The sequence below is a fragment of the Terrapene carolina genome, unplaced genomic scaffold, assembly GCF_002925995.2.
Source record: "Terrapene carolina triunguis isolate 2854851 unplaced genomic scaffold, T_m_triunguis-2.0 Scaffold62, whole genome shotgun sequence".
In the NCBI taxonomy this organism is placed as follows: domain Eukaryota; kingdom Metazoa; phylum Chordata; order Testudines; family Emydidae; genus Terrapene; species Terrapene triunguis.
Window position 1 is genome coordinate 16,578,205 of NW_020664413.1, and position 26,832 is coordinate 16,605,036.

The 26,832-nt window shown below is 39.7% G+C and overlaps 1 protein-coding gene across 4 annotated transcripts in view; it reads left to right on the forward strand.

Moving 5' to 3' along the window:
• The first annotated feature begins 125 nt into the window (after positions 1 to 125).
• The window catches only part of RAB3GAP1 (RAB3 GTPase activating protein catalytic subunit 1), a 42,759-nt gene continuing 16,052 nt past the window's right edge, over positions 126 to 26,832 (forward strand). For 2 of the 4 annotated variants that reach the window (XR_002908051.3, XM_024198851.3), the window contains exons 1-12: positions 128 to 265; positions 351 to 406; positions 3,486 to 3,561; positions 5,630 to 5,762; positions 11,971 to 12,049; positions 13,813 to 13,932; positions 15,600 to 15,765; positions 17,120 to 17,219; positions 21,236 to 21,317; positions 23,040 to 23,108; positions 24,063 to 24,136; positions 24,954 to 25,046. Coding sequence is in view for 2 of the 4 variants with exons in the window: in XM_024198851.3 (XP_024054619.1) it covers positions 218 to 265; positions 351 to 406; positions 3,486 to 3,561; positions 5,630 to 5,762; positions 11,971 to 12,049; positions 13,813 to 13,932; positions 15,600 to 15,765; positions 17,120 to 17,219; positions 21,236 to 21,317; positions 23,040 to 23,108; positions 24,063 to 24,136; positions 24,954 to 25,046 (1,096 nt within the window). In the remaining 2 variants the exon portion in view is untranslated. Of the gene's footprint in view, positions 266 to 350; positions 407 to 3,485; positions 3,562 to 5,629; positions 5,763 to 11,970; positions 12,050 to 13,812; positions 13,933 to 15,599; positions 15,766 to 17,119; positions 17,220 to 21,235; positions 21,318 to 23,039; positions 23,109 to 24,062; positions 24,137 to 24,953; positions 25,047 to 26,832 lie in introns of all 4 variants that reach the window. The other 2 variants (XR_002908052.2, XM_024198859.3) reach the window with 2 other exon arrangements.

Sequence of the window (26,832 nt, forward strand, 5' to 3'; positions counted from 1 at the left end):
CTCAGGAGGGGTGTAGGAGCAGGGGTGTCGCTCAGGAGGGGTGTGGAGGAGTGTAGGGACAGGGCTGTCTCGGCGACGGGAAGGGGGATATCGGACTGGACCGAGAGCAGTGGGTAGCGCTCTGTGCGAGCCCCAAAGCTGGGGACATTTCCAATGGCTCTCTCGCCGTCCTTCCCCACCCTCCTGTTCCCTTCCCCCGCCAATCTCCCGTGATCCTATGCGCGCCACTGCCCAGTGGCTGCACAAGATGGCGGCGGACAGCGAGGTGAGTCCCCCGGCCCCTGCCCAGCCCCCCGGCGGTTCCTCCTAGCCCGCCCGCACTCACCGCCTCTCCCGCTCTCTCCCCGCAGCCCGAGTCCGAGGTGTTTGAGATCACGGACTTCACCACCGCCTCCGAATGGGAAAGGTACGAGACCGCCTCCCCGGGATCCGCATCTCTCACCCCTCCCCTGCTGCGCGTCCTGCCCCCAGCCCGCCGCCCTTCCCCGCGGTGGCCCCCCCCCCCCCCCCCCCGCGGCTTTGCAAGTTTAGGGGAAGGGGCCCTCAGAGAGCGACCCAGTGTCATCCCGGATGCGATGAGTGCACAGCGCGCATCCTCCTCCTCCTCCTCGGCAAGCGCTTGCCTGCGCTCAGGAACCCCTGGGAAAGGCACTGTGGCCTCCCGAGTCCCGCTCCTTCCCCTGAGGCCCCAGCGTCGTGGCCCCCACGCCTTAGCGTTTTGGGGACAAGTTTCCCTCGCCTGTTGTTAACCCCGGAGTGTATCTACTTGTGGGTGTGCTGGCGTAGGAAGCTGGCAGCATTTTCACCGTCCTGTTGCGTAGGCCTGTTCTGATTCCGTCTAAATGATCCCGTAGTAAAATAACCAGTGACTTCCTGGAGCCTTGTCCCTCCGTGCTCCTCTCACTGCTGTCACCACTGAAGGAGAGCCAACAGTAGGGTGTCTTTCAGAAAAGCTAATGTAGAGACAGTTCTTCAGAGCAGGAACTGCATTTTGGTGATATTACTCCACTCCGAACACAGTGTCACTGCTTAATGTGCAATATAGTACACCTCTACCCCGGTATAACGCTGTTCTCGGGAGCCAAAAAATCTTGCCGTGTTATAGGTGAAACCACATTATATCGAACTTGCTTTGATCCCCCCAGAGTGTGCAGCCCCGCCCCCCCCGGAGCGCTGCTTTACCGCGTTATATCCGAATTCGTGTTTTATCGGGTCACGTTATATCGGGGTTGAGGTGTATTTCCTGTATTCGGTTCAGTGCAGATATGTGCTTGTGTGGTTAAATACCATTATTAGTTTTGCTTGGCTAAATATTTGACAGGGAACAATTTATCTTGTTTTGGCGTGTCAGAAATTTAGTCGTCTTTTTTTGTTTGCTTACTTAAAATAGTAATGTAGACAGTGCACAGAATGGATTGCTGCGTATTACACAAACTTAGAAGTTGATTGAAGTGCTAGTTTGTCTGTATGCAGATGGAATGAGCACAGAAGAAAATTGACCTCTTCTAATTAAGGTTGATTGGATAGGCAGAAAGTGCTATCCCAACCATAAGAATAATTCTGATTTGGAATATTGAAATGCCAATAAAACATACAGGAGGCCTAATCCCACTACCAATTAAGTCAATAGAAGTAGGATTGGGGTGTGTGTGTGTGCGCGTGTGTGTGTTCCCTTAAAGTGAACATATTAATGTAAAGCACCAGAAAATAGATTGTAAAGAACAATCTTACATTACCTACATGATTTTATAGGCCTTTTCCATCTCTAATTGTTATGATGGAAGCGTAGTCCTCTTTCAAAGTTTTATAGTCTGCTATGTGTTAAAATTTAAATTTGGGTTGCTATTTGAATAATCCATGGTATGGAATTTTGTTTGTTTAAAGTGAATATTTATAATTGAGTCATAATATTTGGAGGGCTTCTGGTGATTACACTAAAGTTTCAAAGAATGAAGTCTGTCAGGGAGAAAAGTACATACTAGAATCTGTCTTCCCATTATTTTTAATAACTAGTTTAAGTATGCATTTTCAGCTGTTGGAGACAGAACATTACTGTTTGCAGCTAGTGTTGATTTATTGACTTTTACAATTGTTGGCTTGGTCATTTCCCTACAGAAGGGATGTGGACAGATTGGAGAGAGTCCAGTGAAGGGCTGCGAAAATTATTAGGGGGCTGGGGCACATGACTTACGAGGAGAGGCTGAGGGAACTGGGGTTATTTAGTCTGCAGAAGAGAAGAGTGAGGGGGGATTTGATAGCAGCCTTTAACTATCTGAAGGGGGGTTCCAAAGAGGATGGAGCTAGGCTGTTCTCAGTGGTGGCAGATGACAGAACAAGAAGCAGTTTCAAATTGCAGTGGGGAAGGTCTAGGTTGGATATTAGGAAACAGTATTTCACTAGGAGGGTGGTGAAGCACTGGAATGGGTTACCTAGGGAGGTGGTGGAATCTCCATCCTTAGAGGTTTTTAAGGCCCGGCTTGACAAAGCCCTGGCTGGGATGATTTAGTTGGTGTTGGTCCTGCTTTTTGCAGGGGATTGGACTAGATGACCTCCTGAGGTCTCTTCCAATCCTAATATTCTATGATTCTATTATTTGGATTTCCAATATTTCTAAGCATAATGAAATCAACTCGGGAAAGTGTTCAGAACCGTATATCATGAAAAATGTTTGTTAGCTTACTGTGAATTACAAAGCATGAATTCAGTTTCTACTAAAACTCACCCAGAAAGTTCAGATGACTTTCTAAACTAAGAATAACTTTTGAGGCATTTATCACTGTCACCAGAATCCTAAACTAAAATTACAGCTTTATATCTGTATGGTGTGTTTTGTATTTTATTTGTTAGTTACAACTTTGAAATATTTGAGAGAGAGAGATTTCCTGCTCAGACTCTGGCCATCATTCTCTGTTCCATGCTGCCCTTTTTTGTTCAGATACTGAATGATGTAAGCAGCACTGTATTGTGCAGTAAATAGGTTATTTTAAAATTAACTTTCCAAGTGTATAATTCCTGAGCTGGTCAGTGAGACAGACAAAATCATTCTGTTTACAAATTATTTAATGTTTACAATACTATTTGGGTACCTCCCCCTCTCTGCTCAATGGAATGTTTGTGCCTACATCCTGTAGATCAGATTGTGAGCCCCTTATTTTAAACTGGTGATCAGTGAAATGAAAATCTGAATGAAGTGTAATTTCCCCTGAAATAGAACTACTGAGTGGAACTACTCATGTGAGTAATAGCTCACCAGTGTAAATAAGAGGCTCACAATCAGGCACTCTGAGAGTAAGGCTTAGTATAAATGAAATAGAAAAAAAAGAATAGTATAAAATCCTAAAATAAGTTAACAATTTTTTCCCTTGTAATGAGTTGTACAGTGCTCATTTTTCAGGAATCTCACTGTATTGTACTGTGATTTTTAGCGAGATAAGGTCTAATGTAGACACTGTTTAGGAAATACTAACAATTTTTCTCCCCACTAGATTTATTTCAAAAGTTGAAGAAGTTTTGAATGACTGGAAACTTATTGGGGTTTCTTCAGGCAAGCCCCTAGAAAAGGTCAGTTTAATTGCTTATGAAATTCTGTTTTATAATTGGAAATGGCATGGTATAATATATAGTGTGCATTCATATTTACACTTCAAATTTCCTTGTATTTGGCAGACTAAAGTTTGAGGTTACTTACAGCAAGAACAGTTTTCAATGGGAATTTTACTTGCAGAAATGAATCTGTGTGGTCAAAATTAATTATAAAGTTATGATTGGGAGAAATTTTCTCCCAAGGAAATGTTATATTGTTAATGAGTAGACCTTTATGTGTGCTCCTGGGTTCAGAGTGGGAAAGGTGTTGTCCAGGTTCCCATTTCAGTTCTCAAGCATCTCTGTTTTTCCTCCACTCCATGGCATTTAACCTTTATGATGCACGGATAAAGGTGTCACATGACTCCTCAGAGCTAGTCAGTATTTCATTACAGAGGATGCAGTTGTGCCTGAGGCACTCTACTCACCCTAAGTATTTTTTAGACTTTGAGGATGTCTACATAAACAGCGGCGCAGCCGAGAGCTCTTCTGTTTACATAATAAAACAACTTCAGTGAACGTCAGAAGCTGTGTCAATAAGGGAAGCTCTTCCGTCGACATAGCACTGTGCACACGAGTGCTTATATTGGTGTAACTTGTGTCATTCAGGCGGTTGGTTTATTCACACCCCTGAGCGGCATAACTTATGCTGACATAGGCTGTAGTGTAGACATAGCCTGAGTCTTTGCAGCCTTCCTTCTCTGAGCCCAGTACACCAGACAGGAAACTACCCAGATATCCTGCATAGCAATGCAGAGAAATTCTTCTGTACTGGGTGGGCTGGCAGCTACATATTCAAAGGGAGTTTTATGAAACTAAATGTGGTGGTCAGCACACAGTTTTCAGGGTTAAAACTTGGTTATCTAATCAAATACTTTCAATCTTAACTATTAATATATTCCTACACCTTAAGGTTGAATTTGTCTCTTGAGTTATCTAGTCCAATAGTCTAGTGATAGAAGCCCTATGACAAGAAAGAGAATGGTGCAAATCAAGGAATCCTCTAAATAATTTTGTTTAAGCATTACTATATAGAAAAGTAGAATTGTTGTTAATCATACATATGCAGTGTTACTTGTGATATTTACAGTCATCATTATGCAGATACATTATATTTTAAATAATGATCTAACTACTGTTTCTTCATCTGAAACTTGATTGATGTTTGTTTTTCATACACAGAACTATTTACTGTTCTCTGAAGGATAGAATTGTGTAATTACTGAAAAGTGAGGTCAGATTCAAGATGAATATTAGAAATGGAAAAGTATTTCACACCAAATATTGGAACCAAGCAGTATACAGTAGACGTAATCTCCTAAAGGAGCTGTTTTGTCTTTCAGCACAGCACACACTCTGAAATCTGTGATTTTGTAGGAGAGAAATACAAATGCCTTTGAATTGCCAGATAATTCTATAGGTTATTTAGAATAACCAGACCTTTGAAATGAACATACTTGATTATAGCAAGATTTGTTTTAGTATTTTGTTAACATTGTAAAGCATTTTGGGATTCCTTTTTTATTAATCTATATAAAATAAGATACTATGTAAAATACATATTTATTGTCCACACCAGAAAGATTAATTCTGTAGGTAATACTTGCAATATACTTTATTGCTGATCTAAATTCCCTCTAAGCTGTGCGGACACGCATCAGGCAATCAAGGGCTGCACAGGCGGGGGAGAAGTCCCTTTCCCTCAGTCCCAGCTGTGTCCGGGGAGAGGGCTGGGGGGAGTCCTCTCTCCCTGCTGCAGTCCCGGGGCAGCCTGCACCCCAAACTCCTCATTCCTGGTCTCACCCCAGAGCCAGCACCACCAGCCAGAGCCCTTACCCACTCTCACGCCAACCCTCTGCCCCAGCCTTGGGCCTCCTCCCACACTCCGAACCCCTCGGCCCCACCCCCGCCACACATCACCTCCATATTGGTGCACATAACAAAATTCATTCCACACATGGATGTAAAAAATGGGAACATTGTTGTTGATGAAGATTAACCTAAATCTCCATGACCGAATAATATCTTATCCCTTTTCAATATGCAGGGTGTATACACCACTGGAATATGGGAGGAGAAATCAGATGAAATTTCATTTGCTGACTTCAGATTCTCCATTACTCATCATTATCTTGTGCAAGAAGCCAGTGACAAAGATGGGAAAGAGGAGTTAGTAGAAGGTAAATGATTGTTCTTTTATATGGTAAATATGTGTAGGGTAGATGGCATTCAGAAATTACTCTTCACTGTATCATGATAATGTAGTGTGAAATTTGCAGCACATTAATTTGACTTGCCTAGAAACTTCAAAGGTCTGCAGATTATGCTCTCAAACCACAAGGTGCATGTCTGTTTAAAATATTTTGGAAACTATAGTTCCCATGTAGTATTGTTAGTTGGTTCTCGCCAAAGAATTTGAGTTATTGTTAGGTTATAAATGTAAAGGTCCTTAAAATTCAGCTGTCTGCCTGTTATCTTGGCATAAAAGGCAAAAATAGCAAGTGTTTTGTATGTGCACCTGTATACACTTTTTTTTTTTTATATTGCATACAAAAAATGGTAGTGTAAGATCTTTAAATAACATTAGGTAATCTGTAGATACTCATTCTTGTGTGTCTGGTTAGATCATAGCTAAACAAAACAGATCAATTTTAAATGGACATAGTCAGGCTTGACAAGGTTCTTTTTTATTGTACCCAACTAACTTTTCTCTTCAAATTTCCTCTTTATTCTGGGAAAAAAATCTCGAAATTATGCACAGAATAAAAAGTGAGATGCAAAAAATCAAATAGCTTTTTGGAACAGCTCCTTACATCCAATAAATTGATGGCTCTGTATTTGTTACATTCGTTTCCGGACAGGTGAACACTGCATTTTTTTCACAACTCTGCCTTCCTGTCATTGTCATGCATACTATAAGACTAACAGGATTCTTATTAAGCTAATACCTTGACTGTTTTTTTAAAAAAAAGAGAGATGTCAGAAAAGAGAGATGTCTCAGCATGTATGCATATGTGCATGAACTAAAAAGAAGCTGGAAAAGCATTAACTTTAACTCTAGGTACTGGCCGTGAGACTATATAAATAGTTTTATTCATAATGACAGCATCCCTTTATAACAATACTTTGCACACTTATTCCTTTTATCAGAGGATCTCAAAATAATCCCATGATGCAGGTATTACCCCATATTACAAAAGGATAAACTTTGGCACAGGGCGGTTAATGACGTGAGTTCCCATTGACTTCAGCTGAAGCTGGGATTGCTTGGTACCTGTGAAAATCAGTCCCTAAAATACTTTCAGAAGGTTGCACAGTGTGGGAGTTGGGGGCTAGAATTTGGAAAACCTACCTACCCAATCCTCCATTCAAACCTCTCGTTAACGTGAGTCAAAAATCATTTTGTTGTCTTCAGTTTCAGTATATTCCATATGTTGAAATCTGCTTTAAAGAACAGTTTTAATAAAACTTGTGGATGTTTGGAACAGTGTTGATCACTCTCTCACTAATATCTCTGGGAGGAAACCTGAATCTTATGTCGGGTTGGCTGTTTTTAAATCTAATGTAAATACTGAATGTTAGCATTTTGCGTTAGTGAAACATTATGGTAGTGATGAAAGAACATATTGTAGCCTAACAGACATACCAAAGCTTTATAATGGTATGTTTTGTTCACTATTACATTTACTGTCTTTGGCATGTTAACAAATGCTGCAGCAGAATTAAAGCTGACAAACCTGCATTGTTTGTTTATTTTATTTTGAAAAGGACGTGAATGTATGTAATTACAGTGTTTCCAACTACAGTGTCCTCTAAACTTTGATCTTAGCTCCAAGGAGCTGAGAGGTTTCTCATCCCCATGTAAACCTTAAAATCAGAGTACGGTAAATTTAACTCCTCACCATTTACCCACCAACTCTAAAACACATGCCTCAGAATTTGGAACTATCAAGAACAAGAAAATTTTCAGTCTCATTATATTAAGTAACATCTCAAAGTCCCTGAAGACTTTTCTTCTTTTTCAGATGATAGCCAGTACATGCTTGCATTATTTGATTGGTAATGGTCCTTCCATGGACGGTCCCTGTCCCAGCAATTTTCTGATATATCTTGAATAATGATTAGGAATTACCATAGCAGGAGCATCTACTATTATTGTGATTTCCTTAATGATGTGTTTTAACACTTTTACAGATTAAGGCAAGAAATATTTTTTCCAAAATATTTGGTAGCTATGCCTTCTCAGTAGAAGAAAGTCCCTTTTAATTTAAAGTTACATTAGTGCTAGTGAATGTGCTAGACTGACAGCTGTGAAGGTTGAGATGAGGTATGATGTGGAGCTGTCAAGTGATGCCATTACAATAGAAACAGGGATAAACAGTGACACCATCAACACGTTAAAATGATCACTTTGAAATATTTACATTAGTTTCTGTTAGTTTAATGACCCTCTCTTACTATTTCAAGACATAAAGTTGGATTTCTCTGTGACCTTAAAGCATCACAATGACAATCTAAAAGGTAATAATCTAATAATTTGTACAGGTATTGAAACGTGATAGCACTGGTGACATTTCTAGTCAACATTATCACCATTTTGTTCATCATTATGATCTTTCATGAGGGTGCATGGGTTACCAAATTCTTAATTGTCTTGGCATGTACACAGTTCTGTGCAGGGAAGATTGTTTTGACTACAGACACAGTTGATTGTGCAATGACCCCTACTGGTACAGGCACAAATAAGGTCTTGTAGAAGCTCAGATGCTGTTGGGTCCTTGAAGAATACAGGAAGTAGTTCATCGCCCCCATTTTTCCATCCATGTTGCAATGGTAATCCAATATCTGTTTTACCTGTGTATGAAGACATCCAAATCTTCGTTTACCAAAATGTTCTTAAAAACTATCCTCACATGGTGGAAGTTTGGCCAATGACTTGTGATAGCTAGATTGAAGTGCAAGCAATTCAGGGCTCTGTGGATCTCCTTTTCTTTCTCGCTGTGGTCATACAGCTCTGCTAACACCTTTTTTTGCTGCAGAAATGTTGGCTTGGCCCCGGGAAGTTTGAAACTCCCTTTCCCTTTGCTTGTAGATGTGGCAGGGAAAGCAGCCAGACAGCAAGGGTTTTAAAAAAAAAAATGCCACGAAAGAAACAAGGAAGTAATGGGGCTGCTGGGACATGAAGCAGTGCAGCATGGGGCACTGAGCAGGGACCCAGAAAGCCTTCCGCTCACCCCTCCCCCTTCCCACAAGACCTATCGAGAGAGCTGCACTGTGGGATAGCTGCTCTACTGCGCTGCTCTCGTCGGCGATGGAAGTGCTGCTAGTGTAAACACTCTGCTGCCTGAGGAATTAAGTGAGTACGTAAACCAGTGCTTTTCTTTCACTGGTTCCCTATCACCGGTGAAACTTACAGCGCAAAAACTCTAAGTGTAGACATACCCTTTGTTACATGCTCTTAGGTCATGAATTCTTTCAGCTAGGGCTTCCAGATGATGCCCTAATTCAGCTTCTTCTCATTGTTCCATCAGTATGGAAGAGGGACATAGGCCCAGGTCCTGTTGAGTGACTAAGAACCTCAACTCTGCATCTTGTTAAGGACAGGGCTCTGTAGAAGACAGTTTCTGGACTGATAACTGCTGGGATTGTCCATTCCTTGCCAGATATTTGTTTGCTCTCTGTGTCGATGCAAGAGTTGTTAGTGTGGATGCACTCTGCAGACACAAGGATCTAGTGTGGACATGCATCAGCGGTTTTAATTAAAGTGGCATAACTTTTCCGACACAACTTTGTAGTGTAGACAAGTGGGTTACTGGTTGTTGTAATGAGACATAAAAGCATTGTCTCTGTTGAGCATGATCTTTGGTGTCTAGCAGAATTATGAATTTAAGCTCCTATGCTCGTCTTTTGAAAGTGTTGTGTAGATTTCCTTTGACAACGAGGACTGAGAGATCATATATGGAAGTGATCATTTGTGAAAAGTGTTCATCCACAGGTGATAGGGTTTTTTGGTCTTATGGTTTTTCTGTGAGAGTTCATTAGAAAGTGTAGTGATTGTCTAGTTTCACCCACCTAGTTGTTGGGGCATTTGATGTACTGGATGAGATGCACCACATATTGTGATATGGGTGTATAGGGCCCATGGATCATGAAAAGTATGCTGCGGGGGGTATTTATCGTTGTAACAGTGGAGATATGGCTGCAAGTTTTGCATATGTTGTTCTGGCAAGGTCTGGTGCCATTTTGAGTTGGTTTGTCCTGGTCTATAGGGAGCTTGCTTCTGATGATGAACTTGGTGAAGTTGGGGGTTTATTTGAAGGTCAGAAGAGAGGGTTTTGTCACATTTTTCTGGAGATTCTTCCTCAAGGTGGCGCATGAAGAGGCTGGCATAAAGGGGAGCCATCCTAGTACCCATGGCTGTTCTTATGTTTTGGAAAAGTGTGTGTTGAATGTAAGTTTGTTATGGATATGTGAGGATGAAATGGATGAGTTTGTGTTTGGATTGGATATCTGACTGTTGTCCATTGTTTTTTACATATTTGAGGTAGGTAGGTGATGCCTTTGTGATGACGGATGTTGGTGTATAGCAGTGGTTCTCAAACTTTTGTACTGGTGACCTCTTTCACATAGCTATCCTCTGAGTGCGACCCCCCTCCCCCATAAATTACATGAAATAATAAAATACACAAACAGCAGGAGATGGTTCTTCATTTTTTTTTCTGAAGTCCTTCTGCAGAATATTGTCTCGTTACAACAGTCTGTAACATACTAATTCTCCTTTGTCCCATGACTGCAGAGATGTTAATTGCCCACTTTGTTTTGAAGTTCAACATGTGTTATGTTAACTCCTCATGCTTAACAATTTGTTCCTCCTTTTATTTAGATGTGACACTCTGATTACCTTTCTCAGACCTGAAGACGAGTTCTGTGGATCTCAAAAGCTTATTTCTTTCATCAACAGGAATTGGTCCAATTAAAGATATTATCTCACTAATATTGTCTCTCTTGTATCCTGGGACCAACATAGCTACAACAACATTGCTTACAATCTTCTACCAGGCAGACTAGATGCTACATTGTATGTACAAAAGCTTACAAATGGAGAAGCCTTACTTTTAGGAATTCACCTACATTTATATCTAGTCACAATGCAACACAAACTATGGGCACGCCATCTGCTGGTGCACAAACTTCAGTGTGAGACTGATCTGGTCAGCAAATTTCAATTGAAAATACAGAAAACTATTATCACTTCTGAGATACTTTGGCAATTAAAAATATGTGATATGAAAATATTTCATGTCAGTATATTACAAAATGTTAATATTTGCTATATACTAAACTTCACTATCTCTGGAAAAAATACTTGTCCATGCAAATTTAATACAGATCTTTTAATACATTGTTGTTTGGTAGCTTTGACCAATAAACACCACAGTAAATTGTTGAAATTAACAAACAGTAAATACTGTTGTCATAGTCATGCTGCAGTGTTATTGGAACTGTGCAAAAAATGACACTTTTCCACTCAGGGTACCATTGTTTCACCTTGCCTACAGGCCTTATGGCACCACTTGACAGCTGGACATTATACCTCATCTAAATGTACATAAAATAAGCTTTCAAATGAGTGTGTGTGTGTGTGTGTGTGTGTGTGTGTAGGGTGGGTACATTAAACTCCAAAAATATGGCTCTTTTTGGACAACTGCCTCACAGCTACAAGGAACACATACCATTGAGTAGTAACAGTGCAGAGTTGAATGCAGTGAGTTGAGCATTATTTTTAATGGTCATTGTCGGGGTAACTACACCTAGATTCTGTGGTGATTCTGTGCTGGTCTATTTAAAATAGATGGATTAATAGGGCCCAATGTATTGCCTACTTTCAGAAATTGCATTAAACCTTAAAAACTAACATTCCTCTGGCCTTGGACACCCAAAAGGCAATAAACAGACTTTGTGCAAATATCTCTTTTTACCTGAAGGTATCACGTAGCATGGACAGCTACCTGCAGGAGGTCCCATGGGTGTGAATGATGGATCCCAGAAATATGGTGGTTACAATATAGGGCCTCAAGGAGGGAGGAAAAATATGAAAGCAGTAAAAACAGGAAGGCAAACTCTAGGGCCTTAATAGGGATATGAAGTTTTTATTACTATACTAGGAATTAAATCTGCTGTGTGAAAAAACATTGAGGTAAAATTGATTTTTGCTGGAGAAAAGTTTTCTGTTCCAAAGATTCTGTTCTAATATAATGAACCTCAAAAACGTCTTTAAAGAATAAATCCAGTTAGAGAACATTTTCTCTTTACCTTTCACACACAACAGATTTCTGCTTGACGCTGTAAAAATATACTGACACTTAGCTTTATCAAATTGTTTCACAGATGCCCTTCCGTTATCTATGCAAGACTTGCTGTGCATGGACAATGATTTTCCTCCTAGAGCCCATTGTCTAGTGAGATGGTATGTATACATTCTTTATTCTGTTTTCTTCTATATTACAGGTAACATTTTGACATATCATTTTGGTCAATTTCATGGTCACAAGATTTTTAAAATAGTAAATTTCATGATTTCAGCTATTAAAAACCTGAAATTTCATGTTGTTGTAATTTTAAGGGTTCTGACCCATAAAGGAGTTGTGTGTGTTTGGTGGGGGGGGGGTTTGCAAGGTTATTGTATGGAGGGTTGTGGTACTGCTACCCTTACTTTTGCGCTGCTGCTGGCAGTGCAGAAGTAAGGGTGGCAATACTGTGACTCCCCCACCCCCCAAATAACCATATGATCCCCCTGCAACTCCCTTTTGGGTCAGGCCCCTCAATTTGAGAAAAGCTGGTCTCTCACGTGAAATCTGTATAGTATTAGGGTAAAAAAGAACACACAAGACCAGATTTCACGGTCTGTGACGTGTTTTTCATGGCCATGAATTTGGTAGAGCCCTAATCATAATATGATGATTTTCGGTGATCAGATTGGGTATTCATTCAGCATTCATTGTGTCAAGATTTGAGCCTTACAAAAATAAGCATCATTCAGAATTTGGAACATTTTAGCTAATTTTAAAGTAGCTAATGGTTTAAATTAAAATGATAGTGAAAAGCTTTCAGTGTTTTAAAATCTTCAAATGACACTTAGTGGAATGTGTACTTAAATTCAACATGTTTAAATATATTTCAGACTGAAGTCTTTCAAGTATTAGTTTCTTTCATATCAGAACAAGACTTATATTGAATAAAATTTTAAGATGTATTTTTGTCATTCATAATTTTTTATGTTTGTACTACAGTTAAATAGGCACTGTGTTCCTTTTGGTTTCTTCACTCCTTTCTGCAGTGAAGCAGAACTAGTGCTATCACAAGTTTCTTTGTGGCCAGAGTATGATGTTACAAACTCAGGATTGTGTCTTGGCTGCAGACTTGGGTAGAAGGAGAATGGCTTTATTTAATTCCAGATCACTTAAAGAATAGGAATGGAAAGCAGAAAGTTATTGTCAAATAAATTGCTCTTTGCATAAATGTTGGGTTTATTTACCTTCTTCTATTTCTCCTCCATAAGAATTATGGTTAAGAAAGTAATATAGCCTCATGCAGGCTTTTATGTTCACACTAGGAATAAATGAAAAGCACAGCGATCTCTGCCAGAGTGAATAATACATGCTGTCGTTGTCGTCGTCGTCTTCTTCTTTTTTTTTTTTTTTTTTGGCTGGCTGAATTTCAGATCGAGTACATCACTGCACATGTTGCAGGGTACTTATCAGTTGTCTCTAATGTATCTTTTATTTAGAACAGTGGTTCTCAACCTATTTACCATTGTGGGCCGCATCCAATACTACCTGTATGGCCCTGAGGATATCGCATGGACTGCAGCTCTGTGCTGATTGGTCCGCAGGTTGAGAACCCCTGATTTAGAATATAAGTAATAACACATAATATGCTCTGGTACACTAATTGTAAAAGTGGTTATATAAAGAAGAAGTTTTAATGTGTAATTTTTAAAATATTTGAAAATGAATTGAAAATCCAAAATGCACTTTAATAGTTTGGCTTTTTTTCAGGCCTCTTAAATATTTAAGTCCATGCTAATTAATTGCCATTATATTACTACCACAATGCGCACTAGTTAAGTAAATTGGTGACATCTGTACTCTAGCCTACCTAGGACTGACTCAAGAATATGCAATTATTTGTCACATGTAACTTGCTACAAATGTTACCTTTTTTTTTTAGGTATGGCTTACGGGAATTTGTGGTTATTGCTCCAGCAGCAAATAATGATGCAGTTCTTAGTGAATCCAAATGTAACCTTCTTCTGAGTTCAGTTTCGATTGCATTGGGGAACACTGGTTGGTAAGTGAAGTGCTAAATGATTTCATGTCCAGATATTACTTTCATTATAATTTGGAAGATGCTTCATAGTAAGGAAAAATATTAAATTGATAGTAACAACATATAGTGTAGACTGTCTGATAGTGCCACAGAAAGAAACAAAAAATTGTGTCTCAATGGAAATGTGGACTAACCTTAATAGCAAAGGATTCTTTCAAAGATAATTAACATTTTAATGCACTGAACCATATGTATGACTTCTGTTCCATAGACTTTTTCTTGTTTTAAAATACAAAAAACCATAAGAGTAATTAATTGGTCTACAAGACATGATTTTCATAGAAATGTAGGGCTGGGAGGGACCTTGAAAGGTCATCTAGTCCAGCTGTGTGTGCTGAGGCAGGTCCAGGTATACCTACACCATTCCTGACAGGCGTTTGTCCAACCTGTTCTTAAAAACTTCCAGTGATAGGGATTCCAGAACCTCCCTGGGTAATCTATTCTAGTACGTAACTATCCTTATCCTTAGAAGGCTTTTTCCTAATATCTAACCTAAATCTCCCTTGCTATAGATTAAGCTCTTGTCCTTTGTTCAGTGCACACAGACAACAATTGATCACTGTCCTCTTTTTTAACAGCCATCAACGTATTTGAAGACTGTTGTCAGGTTCTCCTTCTTCTCATGACTAAATATGCCAATTTTTTTTTTTATAACCTTTCCTCATAGATCAGGTTTTCTAAACCTCTTATTTTTCTGGCTGTTCTCCAAATTCTCTTCAGTTTATTCACATCTTTCTTAATGTGTGACACCCAAAACTGGACACTATATTTCAACTGTGGCCTCAACAGTGCTGAGTACAGTGGGACAGTTATGTCCCATGTCCCCGATACGGCACTCCTGTTAATACATCCTAGATTGATGTTAGCCTTTTTGTAACTATATCATATTGTTTGCTCTTTGTTTATGATTCGCTATAACCCCCAGATCCTCTTCAGCAGTACTACTGCCTAGGCAGTTATTCCCCTTTTTGTATTTGTGTATTTGATTTTTCCTTCCTAAGCATAGTACTTTATTTAATTTAATCTTGTTGATGTCAGACCAATTCTCCAATGTGTCAAGGTCATTTTGAATTCTAATCCTGTCTTCCAAATTACTTGCAACCAATCTCAGCTTTGTGTCATCTTCAGATCATTATTATCCAAGTAATTAATGAAACTGAATTTTCTCAGTATTTAATAAAATACTGAGAATTTAATAAATACAGTATTTAATAAAAATTTAATAAAAATTTAGTTTATAAAATTATAAATTAGTTTGTTCACAGATCTGATGGCATAAATCTTCTAAAGCTCCTGAAAATATTCTTACCCTTTATTAAATCTCCCCAAATCAGAATTTAAGACAAAATGCTTGGTAAAATGTTACTTATGACATTGAAGATTTGATGACATTACTACAGTTTGTTGTACATTCCACTTAACTCTGGTAGTGGAAGTTGTATTTTATGACCTCTATTTTTTAACTTAACCATTTTTAATTTAAACCCAAGTACCAGTACATCGTGGTGGTTTTCTTTATATCTCTGTGTAGAATTGTCTGAAATTGCTTTGACATACATACTATTAAATAGTTCTGAGGATGTTAGAACAGTGAACATATTTTAATCTACTGCTTCAATGTTTTGCAGTCAGGTACCATTGTTTGTGCAAATACATCATAAATGGCGAAGAATGTATGTTGGAGAATGTCAGGGCCATGGAGTTCGAACTGACTTTGAAATGGTTCATCTTCGTAAAGTGCCAAATCAGTATACTCATTTATCAGGTCTGTTGGACATCTTCAAATCCAAGATAGTAAGTATGTGTGTACTAGAAATCATGCCATTTAACCAAGTGAAATGTAGGCTATTTCTTTTTAAATCAGCAATTTTTAAAAAACTTAAGGTAATGTAATCGTTAAAGGGGGACGAAAAAGGGCCTATGCTTTAATTGTCATTGTCTGCCTGTTTTCCTTTTAGTTTAATTAAAAGCTCTACTGACCTTTTAAAAATAAAGAACAGTCATACTAAATTGCTAATGTGTGAGTACTGTTTTGAATAATTTTTTCACTAATTCTTTACTTTCTAATAGTACGCTAATTCTGTAGCCTCCTGAGTGACACAAAACTCTAAATTTACTAAGTACTTCACAAATATGTGGTCCCTGCCTTCAAGAAATTATACTCTAAATTTGACACTCCATTAGTGAGGGAGAGCTTGGGGGGGGAGGAGAGATGAAGGGCACCGTGACAAGAATAAGGTCACATGCTTACTGTAGTAAGGTAGACACACATCTTGATGGGATTTTTTTAGTACCTTTCTTTCCCCCATCTCTCCTCATAGTAAGATAATGAGAGTTAGTTTCTATTAGAAATTTTCCTTGAAAGTTTGATAGAAATCACTTAGATCTTTTTGACTATGGTAGGAATGGGAACATATCTATTCTTCTTTTAACTCTTTAAGAAACTTTTCAGACTTTCTTTGCACTTGGATACTCCAGTTCATTTCACATGGGCCATCAAGCACCAGTCAGACAGTAATGATTTTCATTATTATCTTTGTGTTGGATTTGATCTAGTGTCAAAAGATGAAGAGTAATGTATCCTATTACCAACCTTCTTCTAGTTTAGTCCCCATTCTTGTGTGGATTTGAAATAATTTTCTACTTATTTATGCACCCACATTATTGATGTCAGTGTAGCTGTCATAGAACCATATTCTTTTGATGTTATTCAGGCAGTGAGTCTCATTGAAGTCAGTAGGATTGCTGACCTGAGTACAAGAAACATGATTTGGCCCATGTTTTAAAAGTAATCTAATTTGATTCATTTTTATTTGTGAATTTATACTATCTGGCCTATTTTTATACTGTACGGTATATTTTTATATATTATAGGGAAAACTTGTGTTAAAATTAGACCAGTTATTTCTTTTAAAGCCAAGTGACTGAAGTGGACAGTGATAAATAGCCTGCTTGGGGTTGAAACTTTAGAAGAGATTGTACTGAAACAACAACATCTCACATAATGTTGAAAACCCATTCTTCACTTGTTTTGTTTTTTTAAACAGAGTATTTTAGTTTCAAATAAGTGAAGTGTGAAGAGTATTATTGTAACTCTAGTTGATTTACTTTAATTCATTTGTAGTGTTTCTTTACATTTATTTTTTAGGGATGTCCTTTAACTCCACTGCCTCCAGTAAGCATAGCTATTCGACTAACGTATGTTCTTCAAGACTGGCAACAATATTTCTGGCCCCAACAACCACCAGGTAGGAGAGTCATGTGCATAGTGTCTTCAGGAAAATTTTACATTAATTTATAGAAAACAATTAATGTAAAGAAAATGTTTATAATACTTGTATGTGACTTAGCAGAATTTTGCAAAACTGTAGTAGCTGTTCACTAAGAGAGAAGCATATGAATATCTGTGGGTTTAAGAACAATTTTATGACAATGTTTAAATCTGATCAGTGCAGTGTCTTTTGCTCTTTTGGCTGGAAAACCACTTGGGTTCATTTTTCTCTTTGCACTTTTCCTTGCACTGCAGACTGCTGACAAAATAAGCCCACAGATATTTCCATACATATACATAAAAAATAATCAGACATTGTTATTGGTAGGAAGGGATAACATATTGGTGAGATAAAAATTTACTATTAAATTTTAGCACTAAATTGGATTCCTTTAATCTGGCAGTGTTGTAATGCTATAGAAACTTTCCCAGGCTAAGGCAATTTTTCATACGGTCTTCATTTTGTCTGAAAAGATTTATTTATTTATGTATTTTTGCAGTTTTTGGATTCCAAGGTTAAGTTATTGGGTTGTTTTGGAATAAACTTCCCTAAATAAAGATTTTCATTTTATAAGCATTTTGACTAGCAAACCTAGCTGTCATATGTAGGGGAGCAATGAAACTTTCTATCTTCAAAGTCCTCTCAAATGCACGAAGTAAACTGAATAAACGGAGAAAAATATTTTTCTCTGACTTTTTTTTGTTTTGGTAATCCCAAGTGTTACAGAAACCGTAGGTAAAAGAAGTTGTGACTTTAAGATGATGTGTCTAAGTTAATTAAAATATAAACACACATGGTCCTACGATGGCTACATTTTTAAATTATTAGGAGATGGGAGAGCAAAACATGTTAAGATGCTTATTTCTCACCCCCATCAGTTAGCTGTTATTTTATGCCCATGACTATTTACATCCCTTAGCATAATGGTTTTTATTATTATATCTAATGTAATGTTAGATGTTTTTACATATTGGGGAAGCCGTGTTGCCCAGTGGATGGAGCACTAGATTGAGACTCTTGGAGACTTGGGTTCTCAGGATTCTCCTGCTATGTCTACACTGCAATTAAAAACCTGCAGCTGGCTCATGTCAATTGACTTGGGCTCAGGCTAAGGGGCTGTTTAATTGTGGTGTAGACCTCTCATTGCGTCTTGGAGCCTGTGCTCTAGCCCACGCCCGAATGTCTGCACCACAATTAAACAGCTCCTTAGCCTGAGTCAGCTGACGCAGGCCAGCCACGGGTTTTTAATTGCAGTGTAGACCCTCCCAGCCCAAACCTTGCCTAGCAGGTAACAATCAGTAAACTCCAGCCCTCAAGTTCCTCACAGATCTCTCTGCAGTGCACAACCCCTATTACTGTACATTCACAGAAGATATTAAGTGTGCTGCTCCTTTAAAGAGACAGAAAAAGCATCTCGTTATCTTGACTGGAGTTAACAATCATTTCGATTCAATCAAAGCACTGGGTTGGTTTAGATAAAAAGTAAAACTAGTTTATTTAATTAAAAAGTAGGTTTTAAGTGAGTTCAAGTATAAAGGATAAAAATAGAAGGGATTACACAAAAGTAAAAATATGCTAATGGCTAAGACCTAACTTAACAAGCTGCAGTCTTTGGTGAGGAAACTGTCTTAAACAATGTTTCAACAATAGCTGATTAGCTCTTAGAATCCCCAGAGTCCAAGGTGCTGGTTTTCCTTGTTTCCTTAGGTGAAGGATCACTTGGGGGTTCTCTGCCCCTCTCTTTATAGTCCAGGCTACCTTTGAAAAGTACATCTCTCCAAGTTCATTGACTGGTGTAGGCTGTGTGGCCGTTCCTCCCTGTCAGTCTCTAAGGGAGGCCATGCCTCCTCACTGTTGTGTACCTGTAAAGTTGAGCTCAAAGGGGGGAATTAGCTACACCTAGTGCTCTGGTCCTCTGGCCAGGCAGAACAGTAAGGCAATCTGAGTCCCAGGCCGCCAGGGCGGGGCAGCAGACAGTTAGTAGGCTCTGGCCTGCAATCAGGGCAGAGCAGCTGAATAGTATATGAGCCACAGGCACAGTTAAGGCAGGGCAGCAAAGCAATGGGTAGGCTCTGGCCTGCAATCAGGGAAGAGTAGCTAAGCAGTTTAGAAGCCTCAGGTAAGAGTGAGCACCAGTACAGTCTAGAGGCTCAGGTCAGGATGCCTGAGGAGTGAAGGTTTCTGGCCTAAGGAGCGGGAGTACTGCCACCCCAGGAGCCTGCCCAAATCCACTGCATCACAACCCAGGGCCCTAACAGTATCCGCCACTGGGTCAGCGGGGGTCCGGCCGCAACACGCTGACCTTGTATCAGGCTAGCTGCCAATCAGACTGTTGCCTGGTTTCCCAGAGCTGCTTCCTACTCTCCCCCTTGGGTGTACCTGCGTCTTTTGTCTCGGGGAGCTTGGTCGGCCAGTGGTCCTGGGAGCTCAGGTGGCAGCCCCGGCAGCTCCTCTGCAGGCTCCAGCAGCAGGCAGGATGCGTCCGTCTCCTGTGATGGCTCCAGCCCAACTGAGCTGCAGGGGCCACCTTTTGTTCTTCCCCTTTCTGTCCTGCCCTGCCGCTTCCGGCGGGGCAGACGTGGTTCTCCTGGTTCAGCCCACCAGGGGGCATGTTGTGGTCCCTCCCTGTCACTCTCTGAGGGAGGCCATGCCTCCTCGCTACATCAGCTTCAAGAGGCGGTAAGGCTTCCTGTGGGTCCAGTCTCCACCCACCATTGAGATTAAGTGATCACTTTTTCCCCACTTGCTCTCCTGATGGGTTTGTTTGCCTGGCATGCAAATGTGCTTGTCACTGTCTTTGGTTAAACCTTGCTCAATTTTCTCAGGAGACACATTCAAGCAGGTGGAACTGCATTCCTTCCTCTGGAAAAAATCGTTATCAACTGTCAACTCACCCTGACATGCCTAGTTTAAATACATTTTAGTCATAATTCCAGCACAACTGTATAATCCTTTATAGGTTGACCGTACATACATCATGCAAGAAGATTAATGGTCAATGAGTTTAGTTTTCCAAGGACATTTTACATGACACCTTTTTAGATACAGATTATAACAGTAGTGAGTTGGCGTACATTGAGCTGGTCAGGCCAGCTGAAACTCACTGCTAGATGCTTGGGAAACCCCTTGCCTTCTGGCGTAGGGATGCTTTTAGGGTCACAATTGTCTATTTGACCGTGGTCAGACATTGTCAAATATTAAAGCAAGAATGCCAAGATGTTGGTGATGGCCTACCTTTTTGATTAAATCATGGTGCCATTCTTCTATTTTTTAGAACTTAATTTCATTGTTCCACATTTTTGAGTTAAAATACCTCAGTTAAGTAAATTGTTTTTTATAATTAGCCTTAGATAGATAATTATGCCTAAGCCTGTTGGAGACCATGAAGTCTTACTCTTTCTTTGTACCTTTTGTTACTGTTATTGTTACTATTGCTTTAAAATATTTGACCAGTCAGTTGACCAGTTATTTTCAGACTGGTCAAATGCCCAACACTACTTGCTGGTTACTTCAGGAGATCTTTTTAGTTCAGTAGGGATTATATATTTGACATGTTTTGCATTTGTAGTGTGTGTAGAAAGGAATGGTATGAGTGACCTAAGATGTCTAAGAAATGCATAATTAAATAAAAAATATTTGCTGGTAATGTTTATCTTTTAGTTTGGTTTACATCTGTATTTAAATAGAGAAATCATGTAAGGACATTGTTATTCTAATGAAGAAGAAATCACTTAAAAATGTAAATAATAAAAGTAACTTTTCCTCTTCAATTGCCTTAAAATAACTTTTAGCATATGGAGTATATTGTTTGCCGAGACAGTGTGTCAGTTGTTAGTAATGTATATTTTATGATATCTAAATTTTAACCACTTGTTCCAACAGAAAGATCATGTGCCATGTAAGTTTTATGTTTAGTAGGCATTGTGCTATTTATTACTCTAGCAAACTATCACCATATTTATATTACGGAAAATGTGTTGATCTGTCTTCAGATATAGATGCACTAATTGGAGGAGAAGTTGGAGGCCTGGAATTTGGGAAATTACCATTTGGTGCCTGTGAAGATCCTATTAGGTGAGATTAAGAGTGCAGAAAATTATGCATATTATAAAATAGTGTAAGTGCTTCTGAGAAAAAAATCAGAACTATAAATCTAATTTTATATAGACTTTTGTTTTCCAGTGATATATCTGTGTGCCGTCATATACTGCTAACAGAAGGCCTCAGAGTTTTAAGTATTGCTTAGGAGTTAAGAGCAGTGTGTGTTGAGACTGTTTTTATGAAGTTAATAAACAATACTAGAATATATAGAATAGTGCAAAAAGCTATGTTTTAGTTTCCAATTTTCGTGACAGATATTTTTTGATACATGGATACTTGATGCAACATAATAGATGATAAACTTTTTCAACTTTGTATTTATCACTCAAATCATAATGCTAAAATGTCCCATAGCTACAGATGCTGTGCCCATATGCAAAGTGTCAGATTTAGAACTCTTAATGTTTTTAAAAAAAATAAGTTGAGCAAACCATCTTCAAAAGTAAACTGACTTTGTTATCAAAAGAACAAAGGCATTTGTAGAAGATGAGTTTCCTTGAGCCATAAACAAGTGATATAAATGGCTGGGTATATATGGTTTACATTAAACGCCTATAGGATCTTTTTTTAGTTCCAAGTTTTTGTTTTTTTAAATTCACCCAGTCTAAACAGAATGTGTCTTGTAGCATATTTAATGTTCTAGGTATGCCAAAGCAATTTGCAAATCATAATACCAAAGGATGTAGCCACTGTGCAGACTGTTAAGTTAGCCATTATGTGTTCTGTAAGAACCAGGATTAATTCTAACAGTGCAGCCAAACCTGTATCCAGAGTGGCCCTGGATCATGAGTGCCCCACCTTGCCAGGCACTAGTTGAAATTATGCTTGTTTTCCAGTGCTAGAGTTTGGATTACGAGCCTGTTGACTGGGAGTTATGTGGTGCTAATTTGAGTTCTCCTGGGGGATCTCCATGTCTCTTCTTTAACTGCAGCCCTTCTTAGGGCATGTTGTAGGTTTTCCCCTCCTTCTGTTGAAGAGGAAACGTCCATCCACTGTTATCCTAATTTCCTCTACCAACATATGCACCCATTCTCAACCTGTTCCCTATTGCCCCTCTCTGTGAAGTTGGACACTTAACATACATACATAAAATTAAAAAACAAAACAAAATGAAAAACTCCCCCCGCTTCCCCCTTCCCTGTAGGGAGAGGAATTGGGGAAAGAACCCTATATGATGGATGTTAGTCACATTGTTTAGTGCACTACTAGAAGGCATTCAGATACTGGATGATGGGCACAGTAGACAAATCAATAGAATAGAAATAAAAAAGGTATAGTCAGTGGAAACATATCAGCTTGTCTGAGTTAAAAACATTTTTTTGCTCCTTTGAAAAATCAACTAATCATCAATTTTACATCATCATCATCCCTCATGTGCCCCCCAAAGTTAAAAAATTAAGAAAAAAAAAAAAAAAAGACTTGAAAACAAATTTAACAAAAATGCAGTAATAAAATTCTGACATCAGAATACAATATATATAACATAATAGTAATCTCATGGATCTTATTCAGTGGTTTATTGTGCTAGGCCACAAAGAGGGAGATTTTGAAAGGCATAAATGGCAGTTAGCTCCCTAACTTCCATTGAATTTCAATGGGAGCTAAACTGTCATTTATGACTTTTTTTGAAAATCTCTTCCTGAGCTTTTTAGAAATCAGTCTAGCATAATTTATACCAAGTTTTTGCTGTTTCAGTGAGCTCCATTTAGCAGCTACATGGCCTCATCTAACAGAAGGTATCATTGTGGACAATGATGTTTATTCGTAAGTATATTGTAAATATATGAATTAATAAATGTTTAGATTTTTTTTCATCCATTAACAGCTTGTATCTTTCTAGTGTCACCTAGAGTTTAAAGGTCTAACATTTTTAATTTTAAGACCTTGATGAATGTATAACCTAGCTTTCTGTATTTCAGAACCAATCGTTTTCTTAACAGTTTTCCCCTGTGAGTGCATTGGGAAAGGGCCATTACATACTGATCTCCGTATACATAGTACATGTGCTCCTATCTGTGCATTAATTCTCTTTCTAGTTTCCATTTGGCTCTGTTTTATTAATTTATTTAAGTGGGGTGCTAGTCTAGCCTGGAGATGAAGGAAGAAGCCTCATAGTGAACCTGGGAAGCAAAAGGAGTTCCTTAAACCTACAGCTATCTTTGCTGAAGAATGGGATGTCACCTCTGCTTTCTACTCCATCTAGCAAGCATGGTCAACAATGTGCACTGACCTGTTTTAGAAAAGAATACTAACTCTTTAAGTAATTGTATTAACACATTTGTGGTGTTTGGTTCCAAGTTTTGGAAACTTGAAGAGAAAAATTATACATAGTCAATTAAATCTTCTTTAAAGACAAATGTTAAACACCAAAATATATTCTGTTTAGCTTTAAATAGTACTTATTTTTTTGTATTTCTCTTCCCTGACTTTTTTAGACACATGCAGGAAAACAGGATCCTTGTTTTTCAGACTTCCATCTGTCATTAATTTTTCTCACTTAACTCATGTTGTTCTGTTTTGTTCTTCCCTGTAGCAATAATTATGATGTGAAAATGCAACCTATATTATGACTTCCATAACCTAGCTTGGCTGACTTCTTTGTTTATATACTTAGATCTTCCCTTGCAATTCCTAAGAACATTTGATTACTTGTGGTGCAAGTAATTGCCCCCTAATACTGGTGTTGACAAAATGAAGCTTTTTTTTTTTTTTTTTTAGTGATTTGGATCCCATTCAAGCCCCACAGTGGTCTGTGAGAGTCAGAAAAGCAGATAATCCGCAGTGTTTATTAGGTAAGACATCTTTAACTTCTTTTCCATTCTAGACATCAAGAAGTAGTAGTTTTAGGGCTGAATAGATGACCAGTCTCCTAATCCCCTGTGATTTTGAATTTTCTTTATAATTTTCCTTAATTCTGAGCACAACCTCTCCTGATTTCTCTTAGGGTCTGATTGGACTTCAAATTAGGTTGTCTTTCAAGCCCTTAATTCTTGGGGGGGGGGGGGGGGAATTCTGACGTGCAGTTTTATTAGACCTGTGTTCCTCAGACTTGATTAGTTTCTGGCTAATGTTCATGTGCTGATTTTGGTCTGTAAAGCACTATATTGCATGTAATCTTTATCTAAGAGATGGATTCTTCCTATGTCCGTCCCTAAATATGAGATCAGATGAGGCTCACTAGGTGTCAGCCCCTAGATTGGTAAATCATGGAGGCATGACGTTCTCAATATGGGGCTCTTAACTCCTGGAACTCATTTTCCCTGTTGAGCCAACAGCCCCAGAGTTTATTGAACTTGCATGCTACAAAGCTTGAGGAGGTGGATTAACTGGGTATTGGATTTCTTCTTCAAATGGTTGTTGTTGGCTTTCTAGTTGGCCTTGATTAACTCTTGTTAAGCTTTAATTTGTAGTTTTTGATCCACAAATGTGTAGAACATGGCATAGAGATAGTAGTAGGTACATTTCTCAAATTAAAAGTAAAAATAATTACCACTTCTTTCCCTCTCCTCCAAGGACTCCTGCTATGGTAGGAAAGGACTTATGCTATGGTTAATTTATTGTTAGAGGATCTTCACTAACTAAATATTCAGAAAATTATTTTCTTTGTAGGTGACTTTCTTACTGAATTCTTCAAACTTTGTCGTCGGAAGGAATCAACTGATGAGATTCTTGGAAGATCTACATTTGAAGAAGATGGAAAAGGTAGAAATCTTTGTTCTTAATTTTTCAATGTCACAATTTGTAAGTATTTTTTTTTTAATTGGATCACTTTCCCATCTCTACTATCTTGTGTGTTCATGACATCAGCTAGATATATTATTTTACAGCACTAGGGGAAACCTTTAGCTTCTCTTGGCAGGGAGTATTACAGGCAAATGCTAACACTTTTTCCCCACACACCAGACCAAGCTTGTCTCTTTGAATACACCTCTACCCCAATATAACGCGGCCCGATATAACACGGTAAAGCAGTGCTCCGGGGGGGCGGGGCTGCGTACTCCAGTGGATCAAAGCAGGTTCGATATAACACGGTTTCACCTATAACACAGTAAGAATTTTTGGCTCCCGAGGACTGCGTTATATCGAGGTAGAGGTATATGTCTACACTGTAGTGTAAGCCTAGGTTTAGTAGAACATGAGTTAGCAGACACTGGGTTTGTTAAGCTAGGGTGGGGTGGGCAAACTTTTTGGCCCGAAGGCCACATCTGCGTATGGAAATTGTATGGCGGGCCATGAATGCTCACAAAATGGGGGTTGCGGTGCAGGAGGGGGTGAGGGCTCTGGCTGGGAGTGCAGGCTCTGAAGCGGGGCCAGAAATAAGGAGTTCAGGGTGGGGACTCTGGGCTGGGGCCGGGGGTTGGGGGGTGGGGGCTCTGGCTGGGGTGCAGGCTCTGTGGTGGGGCTGGGGAGTTTGGGGTGCAGGAGGATGCTCCAGGCTGGGAGAGGGGGTGAGGGATGCAGGCTCCGGGCGGCGCTTACCTCAAGCAGCTCCCGGAAGCAGCGGCATGTCCCCCCCTCTGGCTCCTATGCGGAGGCGTGGCTACGCCAGGCTCTGTGCACTGGCCTGTCTGCAGGCGCTACCCTGCAGCTCCCATTGGCCACAGTTCGCGGCCAATGGGAGCTGCGGGGGCGGCAATTGGGGCGGGCAGGGTCAGCGCACGGACCCCCTGGCTGCCCCTACACGTAGACATGCCACTGCTTCCAGGAGTCGCGGCATGTATGCACGGAGCAACCCCCAACCTCGCTTCCCGGCTGGAGCACGGGAACGGGGCAAGCCCCAGACCCTGCTCCCCAGCGGGACCTTGAGAGCCGGATTAAATTGGCTGGCGGGCTGGATGTGGCCTGCGGGCTGTAGTTTGCCCACCCCTGAGCTAGGCCTTGAGTATCTAAACTTATTTGTAACCCCAGGTTAGGAATTGTGTCTACACTGCATTATGCAGGCCCGAGTCCAGCCACCCACATCCCAGACTTCCTAGCACCCTCCCAAAATGTGGTCACTCTAGTTCTTTGTTTGTGATGCAGTGTGGGAAAAGTTGAGTGTGCACCAGACTTGACTGTCCAGAGGACAAAGAAAGTCGGCCCGTGGGATTGTGGGATACTTTTAGTGAACTTCTAGAGCACGCGTCCAGTGGGGCTGTGTCTATGATGCAAAGCAATGGGGCTTGAACTGTGTGTTGTGGCTTGACTCAGGCTCGGACCCTCCACCGCATGGGGTCCTGGATGCTGGGTCCAAGCCCTGGGTTAGCATGATTTGTGTGCAGACGGAAGGGGAGTTAGGCTTGAGCCTGAGTCAGAACCCTGGGCTTACATAGCAGTGTAGACATATGCTTACAAGATATGGGAACCAAAGTCCTTTCTTGTATTTTGTTTTTCATCAAGGAAGTGGTGTTTTCTTTAGTCCCTCTTTACCTTCCCTTTGTCCATCAATCAAATGTACCACTTGGTCTTGGATAATCAGTGGGTTTTCACCTACATCATCTTCCTGGGT